This window comes from Rhamphochromis sp. 'chilingali', assembly GCF_963969265.1.
Source record: "Rhamphochromis sp. 'chilingali' genome assembly, chromosome: 3".
Lineage (NCBI taxonomy): Eukaryota > Metazoa > Chordata > Actinopteri > Cichliformes > Cichlidae > Rhamphochromis > Rhamphochromis sp. 'chilingali'.
This window is the reverse complement of record NC_137931.1, coordinates 19,193,624-19,215,369: the sequence shown is the minus strand read 5'-3', so window position 1 is coordinate 19,215,369 and position 21,746 is coordinate 19,193,624. Positions and strand designations below refer to the sequence as shown.

At 43.3% G+C, this 21,746-nt stretch overlaps 1 protein-coding gene across 3 annotated transcripts in view; it reads right to left on the bottom strand.

Annotated features, from left to right (window-relative positions):
• Positions 1-9,117: 9,117 nt before the first annotated feature.
• abi2b (abl-interactor 2b) overlaps positions 9,118-21,746 on the bottom strand; it is a 33,341-nt gene continuing 20,712 nt past the window's right edge. Inside the window, exons 7-10 of one of the 3 annotated variants that reach the window (XM_080877706.1) lie at positions 15,265-15,429; positions 13,542-13,628; positions 11,240-11,419; positions 9,118-10,882 (exon numbers count right to left, since the gene is read on the bottom strand). In XM_080877706.1, the coding sequence (XP_080733832.1) occupies positions 10,707-10,882; positions 11,240-11,419; positions 13,542-13,628; positions 15,265-15,429 (608 nt within the window). In that variant the 3' untranslated portion in view covers positions 9,118-10,706. The remainder of the gene's footprint in view (positions 10,883-11,239; positions 11,420-13,541; positions 13,629-15,264; positions 15,430-21,746) is intronic. The other 2 variants (XM_080877707.1, XM_080877708.1) reach the window with 2 other exon arrangements.

Here is a 21,746-nt window from a genome sequence, read left to right as displayed (position 1 = left end):
ATTTTGTGTAAAATTGTTTATTTCATTTAAAATAACCTCATGAGTCAGATTAGGTGAAGAGATTGACTTTTCAAACTGTTTAGTTGGGTGAATGAGTTTGTTAAGTGGAAAAATTATTTTATTCCTGTTTCTTTGTCTAGACTGTGTTATTTAGTCTACCCTGTTTTCCCAATGATAGAGGTTAATGAGATCCAGGTGTGAGTGGAATTCTATATAAAGCAGGTGAGATTTTGACTCACAGGTTCTTATGTTTTGTGAAACAATTGTTGAAAGGCGACGCCAGAAAATAAAGAACACTTAAAAGAAACTTGAACAGTCTGCAAATGCTGTCTTCCTATTACCTTTCATGCTGCTTATGTTATGCTACTTCACACAGGGATCAAAAACCCTGTAACAAAAAGCCACTCCCGGATAGGGATGGGTATCGTTTAGGTTTTATCCAATACCAGTACCAAACCGGTACTTTTGAAACGTGCCGGTGCTTAAACGGTGCTCGAACCAGTGCTTAAAGAATGGAGAACACAAAATTGGTCCAAAAACCTCTCATGTTTAGCTGTTTTTTTGTAAAAAGATAACAATGTTAGCCTTTTCTGCAGCTATAGGGGATTTATGGCATCACTCTTGGCTGGAAGCAGTGCTTAAACAATGGAAAAAACAAACTTTGTCCAAAAACCTCTCATGTTTAGCTGTTTTCCACCTTTTCTTTGGTCATTTTAGCCTTTTTGGCCAGGGTGAAGGGAGTATCTGCCATCGAACAAGAAGACAGCCGCATGTAACTACGACGGTGTTTGCTAGTTCACCTTACGTGCATTAATGTAATAATGTGGCCTACTCAGCGTAAATTACACACGAACAACATTAAGCTACTCACGCAGAGAAGAACGGCTGCTGCTGCCGCCATCATCATCATCATTCGTCACCGTCATCATTTCTGCTACACTGGCAGGGCTAGGGGCCAGGACTCTCCTCTTTGGGTTTTTGGGGGATGTTGCTAACTCCGGGTCAGATAACAGGCAACCCACCCACAGTAGATGCGCACGGTGTGGGGTCTCGCAGCAAGCTATCAAATACGGTGCATTTCTCGGCTTTTAACAAAATGCTATAGGCAGGTGTTTCATCAGATTCGAGGAGTTACCTCTTTTGCACAGTATCACCTTAAAGCACTTGTTGCAGGCTGCTGAGTTTGCATCTTTTGCTGTGAAGTACAGCCAGACTTTGACCGCTTCGCTTTGGGCATTTTTAATCTGTAGCTGTGCCATGGTAGACACCGACCACTGCATGAACCATTCTGACTCAGTGTCCCCAGCTTCTTATTTACTCTATAAGAAAAGGCAAATTTATACTACTTACAGTACTTATTGATCACGCTAAATAGCTTAAGCAGCAGATCCACTGTAACTATTTATGAATTTATGGACATGAATTCCATGTGCAAAACAAAAATGTACAAACATTCTGTCATGGTCCTGAGTCTTAGGACTCAGTGTTTTGTGTTTCCTTATGCTTTTGTTCATTCCGAGTGTGTATTCTGTTGTGATTTTGCCATTTGTTAGGTTTCTGTTCTTTGCCTGCCTGCTCCCACTTCTCTGTGTTCCCTCTGTCTGTCCATGGTGTTATTGTGTCTGCTCATGAGTCTGCCTGTCAAGTTCAGTGTCCTGTCTGGTTTTCTGTGTCTGTTAGTTTCCTGTTTTATTCTGAAAGTTCATGTCTCATGTCAGTGTGTTCAGTTTTACCTCTCCCCTGTCTCGTTAGCCTAATTGCTCCCAGCTGTGTCTCCCTCCTGTGGCCCATTCCCTGATTACTCCCCGTGTATTTAAGCCCTGTGTTGTCCTGTGCTCTCTGTCGTGTCGTCTGTTTAGTTCCATGTCAGTCTGCATTATTCTGTTACCCTGTATTTATTCTGCGTCTCTCTGCCATCTCTCTTTGTGCATTTTGCTCCTCCTCCCGTGAGTGTCTGGTTTAAGTTTTGTTCTTTAGTTTTCCCAGTTTAGGTTTGTTTACTCCCCGCTCTGCTCTTCCTGTTTTGTCACCTTCTCACCGCTGTAAATAAACACTCACTCACACCCCAGCCAGTACCTGCATTTTGGATCCTTTTTTTCAATACACCACACGACTGCCCCCAGCTGTGACACATTCATCTTGATGCTAAAAAATGATACATCTGCCTTTTACAACATTGTACTTTTATGTGATGAATCTATTTATTACATCACTAGTAAATGAAGTGAAATGTACAATACTTTGCACTGAAATCTAAATGAACATACTTGTGAAAAATATCCTCTTTTACAGCATAACACTGATTACCATCGAAGTACAGCAAGGATTTCCTTAGTGAAGTGAACCATTCACCACAGTCACAGGTTTCTGTCTTTAACAGTCTCAGAGTTTTTTTCTTTCCTTGTCTGTACACATGGATTTCTCCAAAACATGTGTCAGTCTTAATTACTGATAGGTTGCTTTACTGTAATAAGGAGCCTTATTTACAGTTGTGCAGCACTGGTTTGTCTCGTTGTTTCACAGTATTACGTTACCAAGATGTGATGGTAGCAAAAGTGTCCATTAGGGGTCAAACGCTTTAAACCTTCAGAAGACCCTTATGAAGAGAACATCGAGGGAACAGTTTACCCTGCCCGGGATAGGGTTACCGGGGCCCCGCCCTGGAGCCAGGCCCGGGGAGGGTGCCCGAGGGCGAGCATCTGGTGGCCAGGCCTTAGTCTATGGGGCCCGGCTGGGCACAGCCCGAAGAGGAGACATGGGCCCATCCTCCCGCAGGCCCACCACCCGCAGGAGGCGCCATAGGGGTCGGGTGCATTGTGTGCCGGGTGGCAGCCAGGAGCGGAGGCCCTGGCGGACTGATCCCCGGCTGCCAAGACTGACAATAGGGACATGGAATGTCACCTCTCTGGTGGGGAAGGAGCCTGAGTTAGTGCGTGAGGTTGAGAGGTACCGGCTAGATATAGTCGGGCTCACCCCTATGCATAACTTGGGCTCTGGAACCAGTCTCCTGGAGAGGGGCTGGACTCTGTCTCAGTCTGGAGTTGCCCCTGGTGAGAGGCGGCGGGCTGGTACGTTGGGGTTTTTCCTGGTGGATGAGAGGGTTTGTTCCCTGCACCTTAGGGTCGGGGAACGGGTCCTGACTGTCATCTGAGCTTATGCGCCGAGTGGCAGTTCAGAGTACCCAGCCTTCTTAGAGTCCCTGGGGGGGGGGGTGCTGGAAGGTGCTCCACCTGGAGACTCTGTTGTCCTGCTGGGAGACTTCAATGCTCACGTGGGTAACGACAGCGAGACCTGGAGGGGCGTGATTGGGAGGAACGGCCTCTCTGATCTGAACCCGAGCGGTGTTTTGTTATTGGACTTCTGTGCAAATCACAGTTTGGCCATAACGAACACCTTGTTCGAACATAAGAGTGTCCATAAGTGCATGTGGCACCAGGACGCTCTAGGCCGTAGGTCGATGATCGATTTTCTAATCGTATCACCAGACCTGCAACAATATGTTCTGGACACTCGGGTAAAGAGAGGGGCTGAGCTGTCAACTGATCACCACCTGGTGGTGAGTTGGATCAGGTGGCGGGGGAGGACGCTGGACAGACCCGGTGCATCTAAACATGTAGTGAGGGTGTGCTGGGAACGTCTAGCAGAGGCCCCAGTCCGCGAGATCTTCAACGCACACATCCGGCAGAGCTTCAACAGCATTCCGAGGGAGACTGGGGACATTGAGTCCGAATGGACCATGTTCAGCGTCTCCATTGCCGAAGCTGCTGCATTGAGCTGCGGCCACAAGGTGGTTGGTGCCTGCCGTGGTGGTAATCCCTGAACCAAATGGTGGACACCAGAGGTGAAGGGAGCCACCAGGCTGAAGGAGTCCTATTGGGCTTGGTTAGCCTGTGGGACTCCGGAGGCAGCCGACAGGTATCGACAGGCCAAGCAGAATGCCGCTCGGGCAGTGGCTGAAGCAAAAGCTCGGGTGTGGGAGGAGTTCGGAGAGGCCATGGAAAAAGACTTTCGGACTGCCTCGAAGAGATTCTGGCAAACCGTCAGGCGTCTCAGGAGGGGAAAGCGGTGCTCTACCTGCACTGTGTATAGTGCTGGCGGAGCGCTGCTGACGTCGACTGGGAAAATTGTCAGGTGGTGAAAGGAATACTTCGAGGACCTCCTTAATCCCACTGACACGTCTTCCGAGGAGGAAGCAGAGTCTGGGGATGAGGGGAATGACCCGCCAATTTCCAGGGGCGAGGTCACTGAGGCAGTTAAACAACTCCTTGGTGGCAGAGCCCCTGGTGTTGATGAGGTCCGCCCCGAGTTCCTGAAGGCTCTGGACGTTGTAGGGCTGTCCTAGTTGACATGCCTCTACAATGTTGCGTGGAGATCAGGGGCAGTACCCCTGGACTGGCAGACCAGGGTGGTGGTCCCCAACTTTTAAGAAGGGAGACCAGAGGGTGTGTTCCAACTACAGGGGGATCACACTCCTCAGCCTCCCTGGGAAAGTCTATGCCAGGGTGCTGGAAAGGAGAGTTCGTCCGTTAGTCGAACCTCGGATACACGAGGAACAATGCGGTTTTCGTCCTGGTCGCGGAACACTGGACCAGCTCTTTATCCTCTCCATGGATACTTGAGGGTGCATGGGAGTTTGCCCAACCAGTCTACATGTGTTTTGTGGACTTGGAGAAGGCATTTGACCGTGTCCCTTGGGGTGTCCTGTGGGAGGTGTTGCGGGAGTGTGGGGTGTCTGGTCCATTGCTACGGGCCATTTGATCCCTATACAACCGTTGCAAGAGCTTGGTTCGCATTGCCGGCAATAAGTCGGACTCGTTCCCGGTGAGTGATGGGCTCTGCCAGGGCTGCCCTTTGTCTCCGGTTCTGTTCATAATTTTTATGGGCAGGATTTTTAGGCGCAGCCAAGTGGCGGAGGGCTTTCACTTTGGTGGCCTCAGAATCTCATCTCTGCTTTTTGCGGATGATGTGGTTCTGTTGGCTTCATCGGGTGAGGGCCTCCAGCTCGCACTGGAACGGTTCGCAGCCGAGTGTGAAGCAGCGGGAATGAGGATCAGCACCTCCAAATCTGAGGCCATGGTTCTCACCCGGAAAAGGGTGGAGTGCCCACTCCGGGTCGGGGATGAGTTCCTGCCCCAAGTGGAGGAGTTCAAGTATCTCGGGGTCTTGTTCATGAGTGATGGGAGAAGGGAGCCGGAGATCGACAGACGGATTGGGGCTGCAGCTGCAGTAATGCGGACGCTGCACCGGTCCGTCATGGTGAAGAGGGAGCTGAGTGTAAAAGCAAAGCTCTCAATTTACCGGTCGATCTACGTCCCTACCCTCACCTATGGCCACGAGCTGTGGGTAGTGACCGAAAGAACGAGATCGCGGATACAAGCGGCAGAAATGAGCTTCCTCCGAAGGGTGGCTGGCCTTTCCCTTAGAGATAGGGTGGGAAATTCGGCCATCCGGGAGGGGCTCAGAGTAGAGCCGCTGCTGCTCCACATCGAAAGGAGCCAGCTGAGGTGGTTCGGGCATCTGACAAGGATGCCTCCTGGGCGCCTCCTGGGTGAGGTGTTCCGGGCATGTTCCACTGGGAGGAGGCCCCGGGGCAGACCCAGGACACGCTGGAGAGATTATATCTCTCGGCTGGCCTGGGAACGCCTTGATGTTCCCCCGGATAAGCTGGAGGAGGTGGCTGGGGAGAGGGAGGTCTGGGCCTCTCTGCTTAGGCTGCTGCCCCGCGACCCGGCCTCGGATAAAGCGGATGGAGATGGATGGATGGATGCTTCAAACCTTTCAGTGTTTCACGATGTTATCAATAATTTTAAATATACTAATACAATTAAAAGTGGTAGGTTACATCACAAATACTTTGTTATTATTATTATTATTATTATCATTTTTAATCAGTTTTGTAGCTTAACAGCACATTAAAATAATTAATTTTATTTATGAACATTTGTTTATATGGCAGCGTTACTGTCATTGTGTATTCTTAAAACTTAAAGCAGCACAAGTGAAGCCTCGGGCAGCCGGGCAGACTCGAAACAAAAGAATGCACAGTACAGCTTACAGGACGTTAACATTATTCTGGATAGTAAACATATACTATGAGACTGATGACGAGGAGGAGTAAAACACACTTATACACAAACACACCACATCAATAAAAATGGTTCTTTGGTGAAGTTAGGCACAAACTGTGTTGAACATGCTTTGCTCTCTGGTTCTGGTTTATATTCAATAAATATGTCATTTGTCACTTCATTTGTTGTACCTGTAGCATTTTTTGTATGTATGGCAGACAGTTCCGTGGTTGTGTTCGGTTGCCAAAAGTGCAGAGTATGACTTTAATCATGAATACAAACATTATATATAAACATGTTATATTTTTGTTTGCTCACCTGAAACTTTTACTTTGTACCAGTGGGACTGTTTCACTTTAGAGTGAAAAGTACACTAACCTGTCCCAGTCCTGTTTTTTCTAATTATCTATCAAACTTCCACACAGAGTATCCAAAACTCACCTGAGTTACCACCCAGCGTCTTCCAAGCCACCACCAGAATCATAAAACCCAAAGAGCACGATGGTAACATCTTCCTGAATTAATAAAAAGAGCTGGGAAATAATCCACCATTCTGGTGCAAATCCCACAAATAATTCTAGGATGTGGAAGTTGTTGGAATAAAGAGAATAAAACAGGTCGCAGGTGCTGCTAATCTAGAGAAAGAAGATCTGACATTAAAATGAAAGTCAAATTTAAAAAAAAAAACAGGAGGAAACAAATTCTACTTTGTGAAGAACTGGTTGAACAACTTCCAGAGCAGGTTGTGGCAAGTGCAGCACATTTTTATTTTACACACAGTTTACGTGTGTATTTGTGGTGCTGCTCTCTGTTTCTACTCCAGTTGTTTTCAGTGTAAACATTGTGCTCCATGCTCTAAATGATTCACTTTCACGCTGTGGTTTCTCAGACTTTTGTAGATCTTAAATCTGCTAAAATATTGTGCCGTTTTTTTCGACATGCATTAATCACAAGACAACAGTACGTCTCAATTTTTGCTACAAAATAAAGAAATGCTGCTTTAATGACTTTTAAAGCCTCTAAATATTGTAGCAACACTTTCTAAAAAAAAAAAAGAGTTGCTGAACACAAAATTGCCTTTATACTCTTGTACAGCCAGGCCTCCTGTCATTTGTCTGTATCACAACACAGGGCTGCATAAAAGGTTATACCCATCTTCTTCAGTTAGGCTAAATCTACATTTCCTTGAAAAAAATATAAGACATTTTTATTAAGTATATTCATTTATTATTTTGGTTGACTTATTTAAGCTTTGAAAAATGAAGCACTCAATAACTCAAGCAACCTGCCTCAGGTTTACTTAGTTTCACATTTGGCTGATGCACAAATATAAAGGTAATGTTAAAGTTCTCACCTCAGTGTATAAAATAAGGCAAATAGTTAAATTGTCAATATCTTAATATTAAGGAAAGCTGTCTTCCCTTTCTGAACACCAGGACCAGTTAAACCTGCTACAAGGCCCCTGTGAACAGGGAAATACTGTAAATGTACGCTCTTATTTAACCACAGCTGCATAAACTGTCTAACAGATTGCTTACATGTAGCCGTTATAGTTTTGTTTTTTTCAGCTTGTTAAAACAACTAGTTGATCCACCAATGCTGCAGCTAGTACTGAAAAACACTGAAAGAGAGCGTATATGGGCTTCTCTTCATTGGCCCCTCTGCTAAATCCAGAATCAAGTTTAAAATTCTTCTCATATAAACTCTTGAATAATCAGGCCCCATCTTATCTTAACTACCTTACAGTACTATATCACCCCAATGGAGCACTTTGCAGACTTCCAGGACTGCAAGCTTACTTGTGGTTCCTAGGATATTTAAAAGTAGAATGGGAGGTTGGAACCAGCTCCCAGCTTGGATTCGGGAGACAGACGGGCTTAACAGGGTTTTTTTTGATAAAGCATATAGTTATAGTTGGATCAGGTGACTCTGAATCTTCCCTTAGTTATGCTGCAGTAGGCCTTAGCTGCTGGGGACTTGCCATGATGCACTGTTTCTTCTTCACTCACCTTTTTCCACCCACCTTTCTTCATTTAATCATTAGTTATTATGTCTGCCTCTCTTCTGTTTTCCTTCTGTCCCGTCTTCCTCACCTCACCTCAAATCAGTCCTAGCAGATGGGCGCCCCTCCCTGGTTCTGCTCTAGGTTTCTTTCTATTAAAAGGGAGTTTTTTCTTCCCACTGTCACCAAACCGCTTACTCTTAGCAGTCCTCTGATTGTTGGGGTTTCTTTACCTTACAACGTAAAGCGTCTTGAGGCACCTATTGTGATTTGGTGCTTCATTTAATCCAGTTTTATCATAAACTGATCTGCACAGACTGAGACATGGGAATTCCCAGTAGACTCTGCTTGATTTTTAGTCTTTACCCCCCAGTGTACTTTTAAACTGGACATTATTCTCTCACATGCATTTCTGCACAGCAAAGAAACATTAATGAAGCAAGATGAGACTCCACCGATAAATCTCAATAATTTTATTGTCTTTGTTCTCATGATTTTACAAATATGATACTTCTGCAATTCAACTTTAACTGTGCAACACAATGGCATTATGGACTGTTAAACTCGACATCCCGAGGGGACGTCTGTGACTCCAGGAAGCTGTGAATCCTGCAGACCAGAGGGCCTCACTCAGATACATATATATATTTTAGTGTCAGTTTATGAGTGTTATGCAACAAGAGTCAATGTTCTCATTCATCTCCCGCCTGCAGTCTGTCCGCAGGATTCACTAGCAGCTTATGCACACACACACAAAAAAAGATTTTTCACCACTGATGACGGCTACTGTCAGGGGGGAGGAGGAAGCCGAGTGCCTCCCCTCCCTCTGTCCCTCCTCCCCCACAGGTCAGCGAGCGGCTCCTTGGACGTGGGCTCGAAGTAAAGTTGTACAGTCTCTTTGGATGAGGCTGGCGGTACCTGGTCAGAGCTGCAGGGCTGCTTGCCTTTTTAGAAATGGGTGATCTTGCCACGTAGGTTTCAGGGACACCAGTACAGATAATAACAATGGCATGCAAGACTCACATACAGACCCACTTGCTGTTGTTGTTTTTCTTTTTTTTTTTTTTCTTTTTTTTCGGGAGTAGAAAATAAAAAGATCCTGACAGAAGTACAAGCACAGAGCCCTCGCAAACAGCCAAGCGCATCAAAAACCATACGGAGGACGAATGGTGCCTAAACTCACTGTCTCTTTAAAAACAAAAAAAAAACAACAACAAAAAAACAACAAAGGTATCGGGGTCCTAATGTGTTACTTAAAACCGTTTCAAAACACAACAGCTGGCTTCTTTTCATATTCAATAATTCCTGTGTCTGAGGGCATAATACATCTTCACATTTATAATATTTCTTCTACACCTTTTTGTTTTTTGAACTTTTCACTACAAATGTATGTGCTTCTGATTTCAAACAGCTCGGGAAAAACTAAAGATCTGTAATTCGACGACAGTCCCGCTTCCCTCCGGCCAATTTTTATTGCAAAATGAAGTGATAACCTCTGAAACAGCAACACACACACACTTCAATATGGCACAAGCATCTTAGAAATGACCTAAATGCATCGTCGTCGTGGTTTGTCGTGGGTGAATATCAAAAACCAAAACCACACCATATCTAAAAATATTAAGACATTAATCATCAGTAGAGCAAAAAAGAAGCTTTTAGCCCCCCCTCTCCTTCCATGAGTTCAAACATGCAGTCTGCCGCTCTGTAAGCAAAACTCGACCGCCAACTCTTGGTGAACGGCAAAAGAAATAGAATAAAGACAAAAGTAAACGGCTCGCCTCGACTGTTCATTCAACTTTATTACGGGAGCTGCAGACTTTAAATCCACGCCTTTCTCTGATTTGAGGGCTGGATGACGATTCCTTCACCTGAAAACTGCAAAGTAAAGCATGTAGTGACTAAACTCGTCCGCTTTAACCACGCAAACGGAACAAAAACGAGCAAAGTTCATCATTTAAAGCACTCTTAAGGAGGATTTCCCCCTTTTATCTAGCTTCGTGGATCACATTAAGACATCTGATGTGCTTATCTTCATCAGCTTTGGCACACTCCGTGCCCTCACCCGCCCATCCATGCGTCTCACTGAGGATATCGCTGTTGCATCTGGAGTGTCTGAGAATAACGAAACCTGAAGGCATTTTCCTCCAGCCCTTTTTTTCCGAAGCCTCATCTACCCGCTCATCCCCCCCACCTCCCACTACAAATAAATATTGGGAAAACTGCTAAAAACACAATGAATAAAAAACATAAAAGAAGCAGAAATCAATTTAGTGGCCTCGTAGTGTGAAACAAACTCTCAAAAAGTAACAAACCCATCACCGCCCAGTCCTCCTCGTTAATCAAACAAAGTCACAAAGAAAGAAACGTTACAGGGAAGCTTATATCTAGAGTAGTGGTCGTTTTATAGCGGCGACTAAGTCACGAGAATGACCGAGTCTGTCATGTCCAATTTCTTCAAAAAAACAAAAAACAAAAACCTGCCTCCTCTTTGCCTCCCTGCTCTTTGCTCTCTTCGCCCGGAGGTGATCATGCTCTGTTCGATCAAAGTCTTTGACCTTTAACCCTTCCCTCCCCCCGCTCCCATCCCCAACAAGCGCTCCTCCCGTTTCCTCTCCTGCTCAGGGAGGCGCCGCTCAGTCAGCGTAGTGCATGATGGACTCGACGTAGTTGCCGGGGAAGAGGCCCGTGGTCCCGTTCATGACGCCCTCGAACCAGCCGTCATCGTTCTTCTTGATCACGTAGATGATGGCGCCCTCCTGGAACGAAAGCTCGTCCTCTTTGTCGCGGGAGTAGTCGTAGATGGCCACCACTGCGGGATGACGGAATAAAATATGGAAATAAAGATGGAGTGGATTAATATTCTGGACTAATATTCAGAAAAAAATATTTTTTATTTCTGACAAGTTGTACATTTATGGCAAGAAATCCTTTTCCATTTTTGTTTAATTAATTAAATGAAACAGTCACATTTTCTGGTCATTTTTCTTGCCAAATCGTCCTCATTTACACATTTCTTTCTGCTTATTTTATCAGAAAATATTCAAGTTTGTTTAATTTAAATTCTTCCCTGAATCCATTTTTCCGCTCTTGGACCCGCTAATCTTCCACATTACACTTTCAACATTTTATTTTATCACACACATTTCCTTGACCAGCAAAGGCAGACCTTTCTCCAGGTAGTTGCGTGGGGCCCAGGGCGGGTCCTCCTCAGCGTAGGGGTCGCTGTACTCCACCACCGCCGACTCCTCTTCATCCTCATCGTCCTCGTAGTCTTCAGGTGGCGGCGGAGGAGGCGTGGGCTCCTCAAACACCGGCTCGTCGGCTGGTGGAGGTGGCACGTCTGAGACTAGGAGTAGTTTCCAGGTTGGGCAGTAAGGGGGGGGAGACAACCAGTTAGAGACGAGAAGAAGCTCAGAGGCGGAGCTCTTACAGTCATGCAGAAACAGCCCATGCTGGGTGTTTGTCAGTTTTACAGAGAACCTGAGGACAAACATGCTGAAAACAAAAAGTGCACGCAGCAGCTCAACGTGCATTTACAGAAAGACGACACAAACGCCTCATTATTCTCATCATGCTTCGCACTCTTTGCTTACACGCATGATACCGAGCAGTCAACCACCACCATCTGCTGCCAATCCACCACCTTCAGGCTTTGAAATCCCTCTCAGATTTTAACCAATGGGAAAAACCTAAAATACTTTTCCTCTGACCAGTTTCACTTCTCCATTTCTTGCTTTTGCACCTTTACACTAAAAATGAGCCTTTGGTTTTTAAAAGCATGACATCTGGAGCTGATGTGCTGTCCATAGTCTCACATGCTCTGCATTACTTTTACTCAGTAAGAGAAGTTGTTTCAAACGTTTCTGGAGCAAAACCCATGAAAGGGGAACTAAAATCTTCAACGAACACTCAAAAGTCATTATGTTCCCAGCGTGTTGTGCATACTGGTACAAGGCGTTTTCACATGAAGGCACCCAACCTGCATGCTGATGGTGGGTGAAGCAGACATCAGGTTAACTGAGACCCCTGGGCCCAGATTTCCTTTATAAAACCTTTATAAAGAGCTTTTCTGCCACCACACTGTTCACTTATCCACTCACACATCAGAAATTTGTGATTACCTGCCTTCGCACACAAAATTGGATTTGCACTAAACTTCATTAGCACCGAGCTGGCCTGCACCATCTGGTTTGTTTGTTTAAGGAGGAATCATTTTGTTTCCAAGTTCCTCTTTTGTTGGCACCACATTAGCATTAGTCACCTTCTCCTGACATATGACGCACTTTGACAGGGTTACAGCTTTCCCTCTAGTTCCTTTGGATAATTCTATTTGTACTGGTGTTTTTTTTAAGTTTGCTCCACACAAGAAAGAGATCGCAAGTTTTGTTAAACTAAACGTTAGTTTAAAATCTATCCTATTATAACATTTGTCTCCATGCTATTGAAAAAGTGCTCATTTAGATCATTTAACAGTCATGTGCGGTCTACAGTACTATAGCATGGTTACCACAAACCCTAAAGCACGTCTGAACCTGCCTCGACACATTTTAAAAAATCCAAATGCAAATTAAGGCAGCTGTAGATCCAACAGCTGCCAATGGCAGAATAGTTACTTCTGTTATGCTAGTGTGAAGTCTGGCTCCAGGTGTAGCTGTTGCACTGTAATGCAAACTTTGTGTTGGTGTTGTCCAAAGAAAGGAAAAAAACAAACATAATTTCCACATGCTCCAAATAACCCAACAATTTCTGCTTGATTTCCTCTGTGACAGTGTCAGACAGCTGGATTGTAATATCTTGAGCTGTATGAACGCTGGTGTTTGCACATAAAGTTGGTGATAGATTGTGTTTTTTTTCCTTTTGTCAAGGTAAATCTGTCAGGTGTCGTTTGACAGTGCCCTCGTGTTTGCAGTATTTTACATTCACACGACATTCGTGTCCATGTCTTCGAGTTAAATGCAGAAAGTGCTTCTCTGATTTATTCTTTGCCTCAGATGAAGAAAGAAGTCCCCCCATTTTGCCAATTTCTTCCTGATGGTGCCAACCTCACTAGGAAAAAAGTTAACAGCACCACCTGCTGGACTGAAATCGCAGTCCAGCAGGTGATCTTCGTTCTCCTTCTGAACAAAAACCTTTGTATTTCGTGAACCTGTATCAATATAATGTTGTCATGCAAAATAGTGTCATACTATGCTTGGAGTGTTTAGGCCCGAAATATCTCATTGATTTGAATCAATTATCGCGCTTCGAGTCTTCTGGAGCTTATAATCATACTTCTGGCATAATATCCAAACGTATCAGACAGTTTAAAGAAAACTGCTCAGAACGAAGCCTGAATGTGAGGGCAGCAGCTGATGTTGGTGGCTGTTTACTTGAGAAAATATTCACACATAACAAGAACCCAAAAACGCACACTACAGGGGATTGAGTGGAGGTCATGCAGAGGGGGCAAAGAGCTAAAGGCCACTTACTAGTCTCCTGAACACGGGCCACAAAGCCCATCAGAGGCAGCTGAGGGGTGATCTGCATGGAGGGGGGAGGGGGCACGAGCGGGCCTGCTATCACCAATCAGAAATCAATACACAGAGGAGGAGGAGGGGACGGGCCAGAGAGAGGAAGGCGGCAGATGTGAATAGGAAGAGGTTAGAGACCACAGCAGAGAGTTAAAGAACACTTAGTAAAGAACAGAGTTCTCATCAGAGGCCTGCAGCTACTTTAATTATACATTTATTAATGAAATGCCAAAAAATATTAACCAAAAAGAGAAAAAAAAAAAGAAAAGAAAATTGGATTCTCTTAAAATTTTCACAAAGAATTGGCAAGAAAGAAAGCAATTGTCACATGTTAAAAGATGGAACCGTTTTGGAGAGCTTCACAGACATTTTATGATCCAAATATTTCTTCAATCAATCAGGAAGATGATGTGAGCCCTAAAGTCCTCATTCTTCATCTGGCTGTCAGACAAGCGTCTGAGTCTAATCAAAGGAATAATTGATGGGTGAAGATCGCAGGACTGACAGCAGCAGCAGACACAAAGACTTAGCAGCTCTTCAGACAGAGAGCTGGTGAGGAGGTGAAGTCCGCTGAGGACGCTGAAGCAGATGGGAAATGGCAGACTACAAAACCAGACAGGCGAGGGTTTAATAGAAAATGCAGACACAACCCCACAAAAAAAACAAAACCTAAAGGTTCAATGAAGTTTAAATCAGCAGATAAGACTTGAGTGAAACAGAGATAATAATGCAGCTTTATCATGCACTGCTCACACACTGGTGCTCACGAGCAGAGCACAGGTAAGATTTCATTTTACCATTTTTTTTTTTAAACCATCTCTCTAGTTTACCAGTAGCGAATCCCCGCCGCCTGTATTCTAAAAGAAGAGCCCAAGTCCTTCAAGTACAAGTTTGAAGCTTGAAGCAGTTGGACCATGCTCCTCTAACCCCAATAAAGCATCTTGACCCAGACATCTGCTCCCCTCTGGATATTTTCTCTTTTTCAGACAATCATCTGTAAAGCTGAGACATGGTTGTGCTGCAAAATCCCAGCAGATCAACAGTTTATAAAATACTCAGACCAACAACCATGCCATGTTCAAGTCACTTAAACCTTTATTCCACATTCTGATGCTTGGCTTGAGCTTCACCCGGACACCTAACCCCTGCCTACGTGGCTAAATGCACTGATTTGCTCCCACGTGACTGGCTGATTAGATATTTTTGTAAATGAGCAGGTGAAAAGGTGTACCTAATAAAGTGGCCAGAGTGTAATATTGGTTGGTCTATTTAAGTTAAAGACAAATTCACTTCCTCATTTTTAGCATGGTGTGTGTGTGTGTGTGTGTGTGTGTGTTTGCGCGCGCGTGTAGAGCTGCAAAGATCCATCAATATATGGAAAATGATCAATTCTTAAAAGAAAAACTGTGATTATTTGCCTTAAACTACCAAATATATTTTAGTTTTATTGTGTTTAACCTAAGTCACTATTTTATATAGCAATAAATAAAACGACTAACTAGAAGGTTGTCTGCAATTTAACTGATTACAGAACCATTAGCTGCATCACCATTGGCCCAAACCTTTATTTATAGGACAGAGAATAATGTTAACACTTTTTTTATGTTCAGACTTCATAGGGAATGAAAATCTTATCTATAGGAATCCAAAAATGAAACAGTAACACACACACACACAGTACCTTGATTCTGGGCAAAGTGTGGCCCCCCGTTAAGCTGGTTCTGGTTGTGGGTCACGTTGGGCTGACCAGTGACGGACGAGGGTCGGCGGTATGGCAGGGAGCCTCCCACCGGAGGGTTCGGAGGCTGCTGCGCGGGGCGGTTCATGCTGTAGAACTGAGGAGCACCTGAGAGAAGACGGCAGCAGGGGGCAGCAGAGAGCCACGTAAGTCTGGGAGTGCAGGCAGCAGTATCATGCTGCTGTCTTACAACACCAAGTTTATTAGAAGAATACAGCTCTGAACAACAACAATCTATTCAAGTTCTATTTTTAAACAGCCACATAGGAGCAATTCATTGGATTTTGTATCAAAACTTTGCAGTTTTACAAAAAAATAAAAAAAGAAAGAAAACATACCTTTTCCATTTGCAAAGTTTAACATTTCTTCGTTTTGAGCCAAACATACTTAAATGGTTTGGTTCAATGCTAAATTGTTTAAAATTTTCTGGTTTTTTTCCTGAAGAAATTTCTACAGAAAAACAGCAGGTGAAACTAGAAAATTTAGCCTGTGAAGGTTCTCAGTCATCCAGGTCATCGTAGTCAAAGGAGCTTGCAAAGAAAAGCGTCTGGACTTCTTTAAGTTACTTGAAGACGTTTCACCTCTCATCCGAGAAGCTTCTTCAGTTCTAAGGTCAAATGGTGGAGAGTCCCAGATATAAACCTAGTGGGAGTATCCCCCCGCAGAGGGACAAAAGGACCCCCTGATGATCCTCTAATCACCTGAGCCAAGGTGTGAAACTGGGTGTGGGTCCCAATCAGAACGCCCATTTAGGATAGCCGCACGTTTTGAGTGTTTCCTTTACATGTGTGTGTTCCTTCTTTTTTCCTTCAGGCTTAGAGGGAACATGTTCTGCCCGGTGGTGTAGGGTCCTAATTACTCCAAGTTTGTAATTAATTTGTAACTTGGTGTAAAACTTGGTGTAAAAAGGAATGCCCAGACCTCTGCATTGGAGAGACCAAACAGCCACTTCACAAGCGCATGGCACAACACAGAAGAGCCACCTCCACAGGATGAGACTCAGCAGTCCATCTGCATCTTAAGGATAAAGGACACTCTTGAGGATGCCAATGTTCACATTTTGGACAGAGAGGACAGATGGTTTGAAAGAGGAGTGAAAGAAGCATCTATGTCCACTGTGAGCGACCATCTTTGAACAGAGGCGGTGGCTTACGACACAAACTGTCTGCCATCTATAATCCAGTTTTGAGTTCCCTCTCCAGACGCCTCAACGCCCACTCACATCCTGGCCATCTGATCTCAGGAATTCGCATGATAAGGTGGGGCCAGGTTTCACAATGAACTCACCCGAAACTCTGGCTGATTGTGACCCACACCCAGTTTCACACCGTGGCTCAGGCGATTAGAGGATCATCAGGGGGTCCTTTTGTCCCTCTGTGGGGGGAAACTCCCACTAGGTTTATATCTGGGACTCTCCACCATTTGACCTTAGAACTGAAGAAGCTTCTCGGATGAGAGGTGAAACGTCTTCAAGCAACTTAAAGAAGTCCAGACGCTTTTCTTTGCAAGCTCCTTTGAGTAGAAAATTTAGCATTTTATACTTTTTTTTTTTTTTGCATCTCACCTTTAAATGAAAAGTGTCAGGGGAAAAAAAAAAAAAAAAAAAAAAAAAAAAAAAAAAAAAAAAAAAAAAAAAGAACTGAGTAACACGTCCCTTAACTTGTCCCAAATCTCTCTCTGAGCCAATTCAAATATTAACATTTGGGTAACAGCAGTTCCACCTTCCAGATAATTACAACATCCAGCCACAGAAAAACAAAAGAACAAATCACCTGGACACCATTAAGAAAAGAACAAATAAATAAACACAGCAAGAAAGCATATCACCACACAGCTCATGCATTAAATATCAGAACATCATCATGACAGAGATGCTGGAGGCCTATGAGAGGCCGAGAGGGAGGACGAGTGGAGCATCTAGCAGCAGCAGCGGGATGATGGAAAGTTGGAGGCAGATGGCAGAAGAGCTGCACACAAACAGGACTTGTGGAAGTTTGTTTGTTTTGTCTGTTCCACAGACTACAGCAAAGACGTGCAGTCAAAGACCTGTTTTACAAGTATTTTCTAACACTGAGTAAAATCACCCAGGTAAGAGACTCATCTTCTTTAAAGTCATTTCTTGCAGTCAATATTTAATTCATGTGTGCAGCCCTTATGAGGTGAGTTTTTCTTTTTAATACCGACCGCAGTGCTCATCAGAGCTTTAAATCCAGTCTACATCCTGAATAGAAGACCATCAAATTAAAATAATGCAGCTCCACCTATCAGAGCACTTTCGGTTTTCTGAGTACTTCAGTGGCATCACTGCCAGGTCTAAAATAAAACATTCAAATTTGTTTTTGCAGAGAACAGTCCAGACAAACTGCAGTTATATTGAAAGATAATCATCTTAAACTTCACTCAAGTTTTGAATTTAAATACAAAATCTTTGGGAATTTACAGCTTTCATGAGAATTCATTCGACACGTATAACCACTTCACTGTTTCTAGCATTTTTAAAGAAACTTAAATGATCAGGTACCATCTTAAACATTAAAGCCTTACCTCCCCTTTTCTTAAAATTTCTGACATTTTCATTGTGTTCAGTTTAAACTGCTCATTTCAACTTAGTATTAGTTTGTTTTCCGCTTGTGTAAAGGACTTCTTCCTGTCCATTCCTTTCACACTAAAAGTACTTGAGACTAAGTGACTGCGGTTTATAAATTGGCTTACAGAAGTGTCAAAGCCGTTTACAGCAGAAACCTCTTTACTTCACCCTGAATTGAACAATATGAAGACTAATGGGTTTTTGTAGTTATCAAGTGAATGTAGACTAGCAGAGTCATCTAGGGATCGCAACAGTAGTTATTGTATTCATTCAGGGAATGTAATAGTTGTCTTTGTAGTCTAAGTAATGTAGTTGTCATAGCTGTAAGGGAATTGATTCATCGTCGTAGTCGTCAAGGGAATGTCGTGGTCGTTGAAGTACTTGTCAAGGGAACATCGTCGTAGTAGTCATCGTCAAGGGAACCTAGTTGTACTTGACTACTTGTCATCATTGAGGGAACGCAGCAGTAGTTACTGTATTCATTGAGGGAGAGTAATAGTTGTGGTCGTATCCTAGTTAATGTATTCATCTGAATCCTGTCCTGTATAATTTTGTGTTTCAACTGTTTATAAATTGTTATCAAATCAAATCAATTTATTTATATAGCACTTTTCACAGGATAAAAACCACTTCAAGTGCTTCACAGTAATATAAAACAGAAACACATAAAATACATTAATAATAAAACACAGCACAAATCTAATTAAAAGCCAATCTAAATAAATGAGTCTTAAGTTGCTTTTTAAAAGAATAAATACAATCAAGGCAACGTAATGATGGAGGGAGAGCATTCCACAACCTGGGGGCCACCGCTCTAAAAGATCTATCACCTCTGGTTTTAAAATATGTTCGAGGGACTACCAACAGCCTTTGATTAGAAGATCTCAGGCTGCGAGAGGGAGCGGGGGGTTCTAAAAGATCAGGGCCCGTATCCCTAAAGAATCTTTGTGCAAAAAGTGGCTCCTAGCGGCCAAATTCTAAGAAAATTCTCAGAGTCATGACGTTTTCTTAGAATTTCCCCTAAAAGTGACACGACAATCCCAGTTAATATAAAAGCTATTCCTCAAGATTCCTAGCGCTTAAAAGGGCTCCTAAGGCGAGATCTGCTAAGAGCAGGGAAGAGGACTTTTAGTGGCTTAGGAGTTCCCCTAAGCAGCTGCACAAAATGGCCAACAGAAGAGGCAGGAGAGATGTCCTGCAAACACTGGATGACAGGGAATTATTGAGATGCTACAGATTGGATCGTGCAGGAATCATGTTTGTGGTGGATCTCCTTAGAGATACAATTACTTCACCAACTCGACGCCACAACGCTATTACACCGGAGACGAAAGTAATCACAACCCTGAGGTATTTGGCAACCGGGAAAATGCAACAATGCAGCAGTGATGACTTGGGTCTGCAATCACAGACATTGCTAAAAGCCGAGCCGTGTTACCCTCGTTAAGACCACACTGGACTTGTAACGTTGTGATTTAAACTTCATTAAGGACAGCCCCTTGAGATAGGCCATCTTGTTTTCAACGGGGTCCATATGGGAGTGAAAGTACAAAATATGCCAGCTAGGATATTAATATGAGCAAATAAGACACGAATTATTATTTGAACAGGGTGTAATGAGTTTAAGTTTTCACATATTTTGGATTCTAATGTTAGGCTATAACCCCTACAGCTTACTATTCATTTTCCAGATATTTTCTTGAATGTGAAATATTATTTACAATTACAGTCAGCATAAGATTAGAGTGTATAATTATGTTTACTGATTTGAGGGTACATCCTTTGCTCATTATCACCAAAAGCTCATTTCCATCAAACTTGTAGGATCAACCAATCACGGCTTTTGAAATGATGACTCATACCTAGCAACGGGGTCAACCACACCTCCTCACTAAGATAGGATTTTCCATCCATTCCTTGCTCAGAGTTCACTGAAAATGTTCTGGAATCACTTCTAAGCTAAAACTCCTGGCAAGGAATTTTTAGGTTAAGTTAGGAGCTCTCTGAGAGGATTCTCAGAATCTTTAGGGATACGGGCCCAGAAATGTAAGCAGGGGCATCACAATTCAAAGCTTTAAAAGTCAGTACCAAGATTTTAAAATGAATTCTGAAATGTACTGGAAGCCAGTGTAATGAGCGTAACACTGGTGTAATGTGCTCTCTTTTTCGTGTCTTAGTTAAAAGCCTTGCAGCAGCATTCTGGACTAACTGGAGACGATCAAGATTCCTTTTCCTCAAACAAAGAAAAAGGCTGTTACAATAATCTAAGCGAGAAGAAATATAAGCATGAATAACCATTTCTAACTCAGACAGCAAAGTTTGCAGTTTGGAGATGTTTCTTAGGTGAAAAAGGCAGTTCCTAATTAACTGGCCAGAGTGTTGTTCTAGGGACATGGCAGAATCAAACATCACACCAAGGTACCTGAGGCTCAGGTGAACAGATGAGCCAAGAGAACCAAGATGCTGTTTGATTAGAGATATCTGGTTGTCGGGGCAATAATTAATGTTTCTGACTTCTCAGAGTTCAACTGTAAGTAGTTGTCACCAAGCCACTGTTCAATGGAAGCTAAACATTTAATTAAAGAGGACAGTTTATGGACTTCCATCGGCTTAAAAGAGCAATAGAGCTGAATATCATCAGCATAGCAGTGATAAGACACCTCAGGGAACTGCCTAATTATAAGTCCTAGAGGTAACATGTACAAAAGAAAAAGAATAGGACCCAGAACTGAACCCTGCGGTACCCCACATGTCAGATCTTTAGAATGTGACATAAACCGATTCGCAAAAACACTAAAAGATCTGTTGGAGAGGTATGACTGAAACCACTTCAAAGCCAGACCGGACACACCAACTACGTCCCGGAGCCTGTTAATCAGGATGGTATGGTCAATGGTGTCAAAGGCAGATGTCAAGTCCAACAAAACCATGACTGAGGATGCTCCGGAGTCAGCTGACATCATAATGTCACTAGAGACTTTAAGTAATGCGGTTTCTGTTGAGTGACTTTTACGGAAACCTGACTGAAATTGGTCATAAATTTCATGTTTTTCTTAAAAAAAAAAAAAAAGTGGTAAGTTGATCTGCAACTACTTTTTCCAGAATTTTCGATAATAATGGAAGCTTAGAGATAGGCCTATAATTCTTAAGCTGAGTTGGATCCAAACTGCTCTTTTTTTAATATCGGCTCAACAACAGCATGCTTACAGAACGTAGGGACCACACATGTTAAAAGAGAGGCATTGCATATCTCTACAATAGAGGGGCCAATGACAGAGAGAGCATTTTTAAACAGCCCAGCAGGTAGAATGTCATTTGCACAAGTGGTAATTTTCATTTTATCCAGCAGGAGTGAAAGGTCACGTATGGTCATTGGGTTAAACACTGACAGTAAATGAGGGGGAGGTGGCCCAGAGACACAAACAGATGGTATTGAAGAACCAATGCTCATACGGACATGATCAACTTTATCCACAAAGAAATTCAGAAACTCATCACTCTCAGATATAGATGTCACAGGTACTCGGTGGACCACGGGGGAAACAATAGAGTTTATGGAGTAAAAAATAAACTATCATTGTTTATGTTTTGCTTGTTATTTTCTGCTACTTATTGTAATCATTATTTGCTTAAGCCAGCTTTTATGCTGAAATGTATTCAGGTCCACGGTATAACTTCATTTTTTGTGTCTTCTGCACAGCTACCTGTAGTTTCAAAATGACTGGTGTAGTCGCAGGTACAATAAATCCTTTTTTCCTGCCATTAAAAACATTCAACAGGTTGAATTTCTAAATTTAAACTGAAACAAATTTTAGATCTGAAAATCTTTCAAGAACTA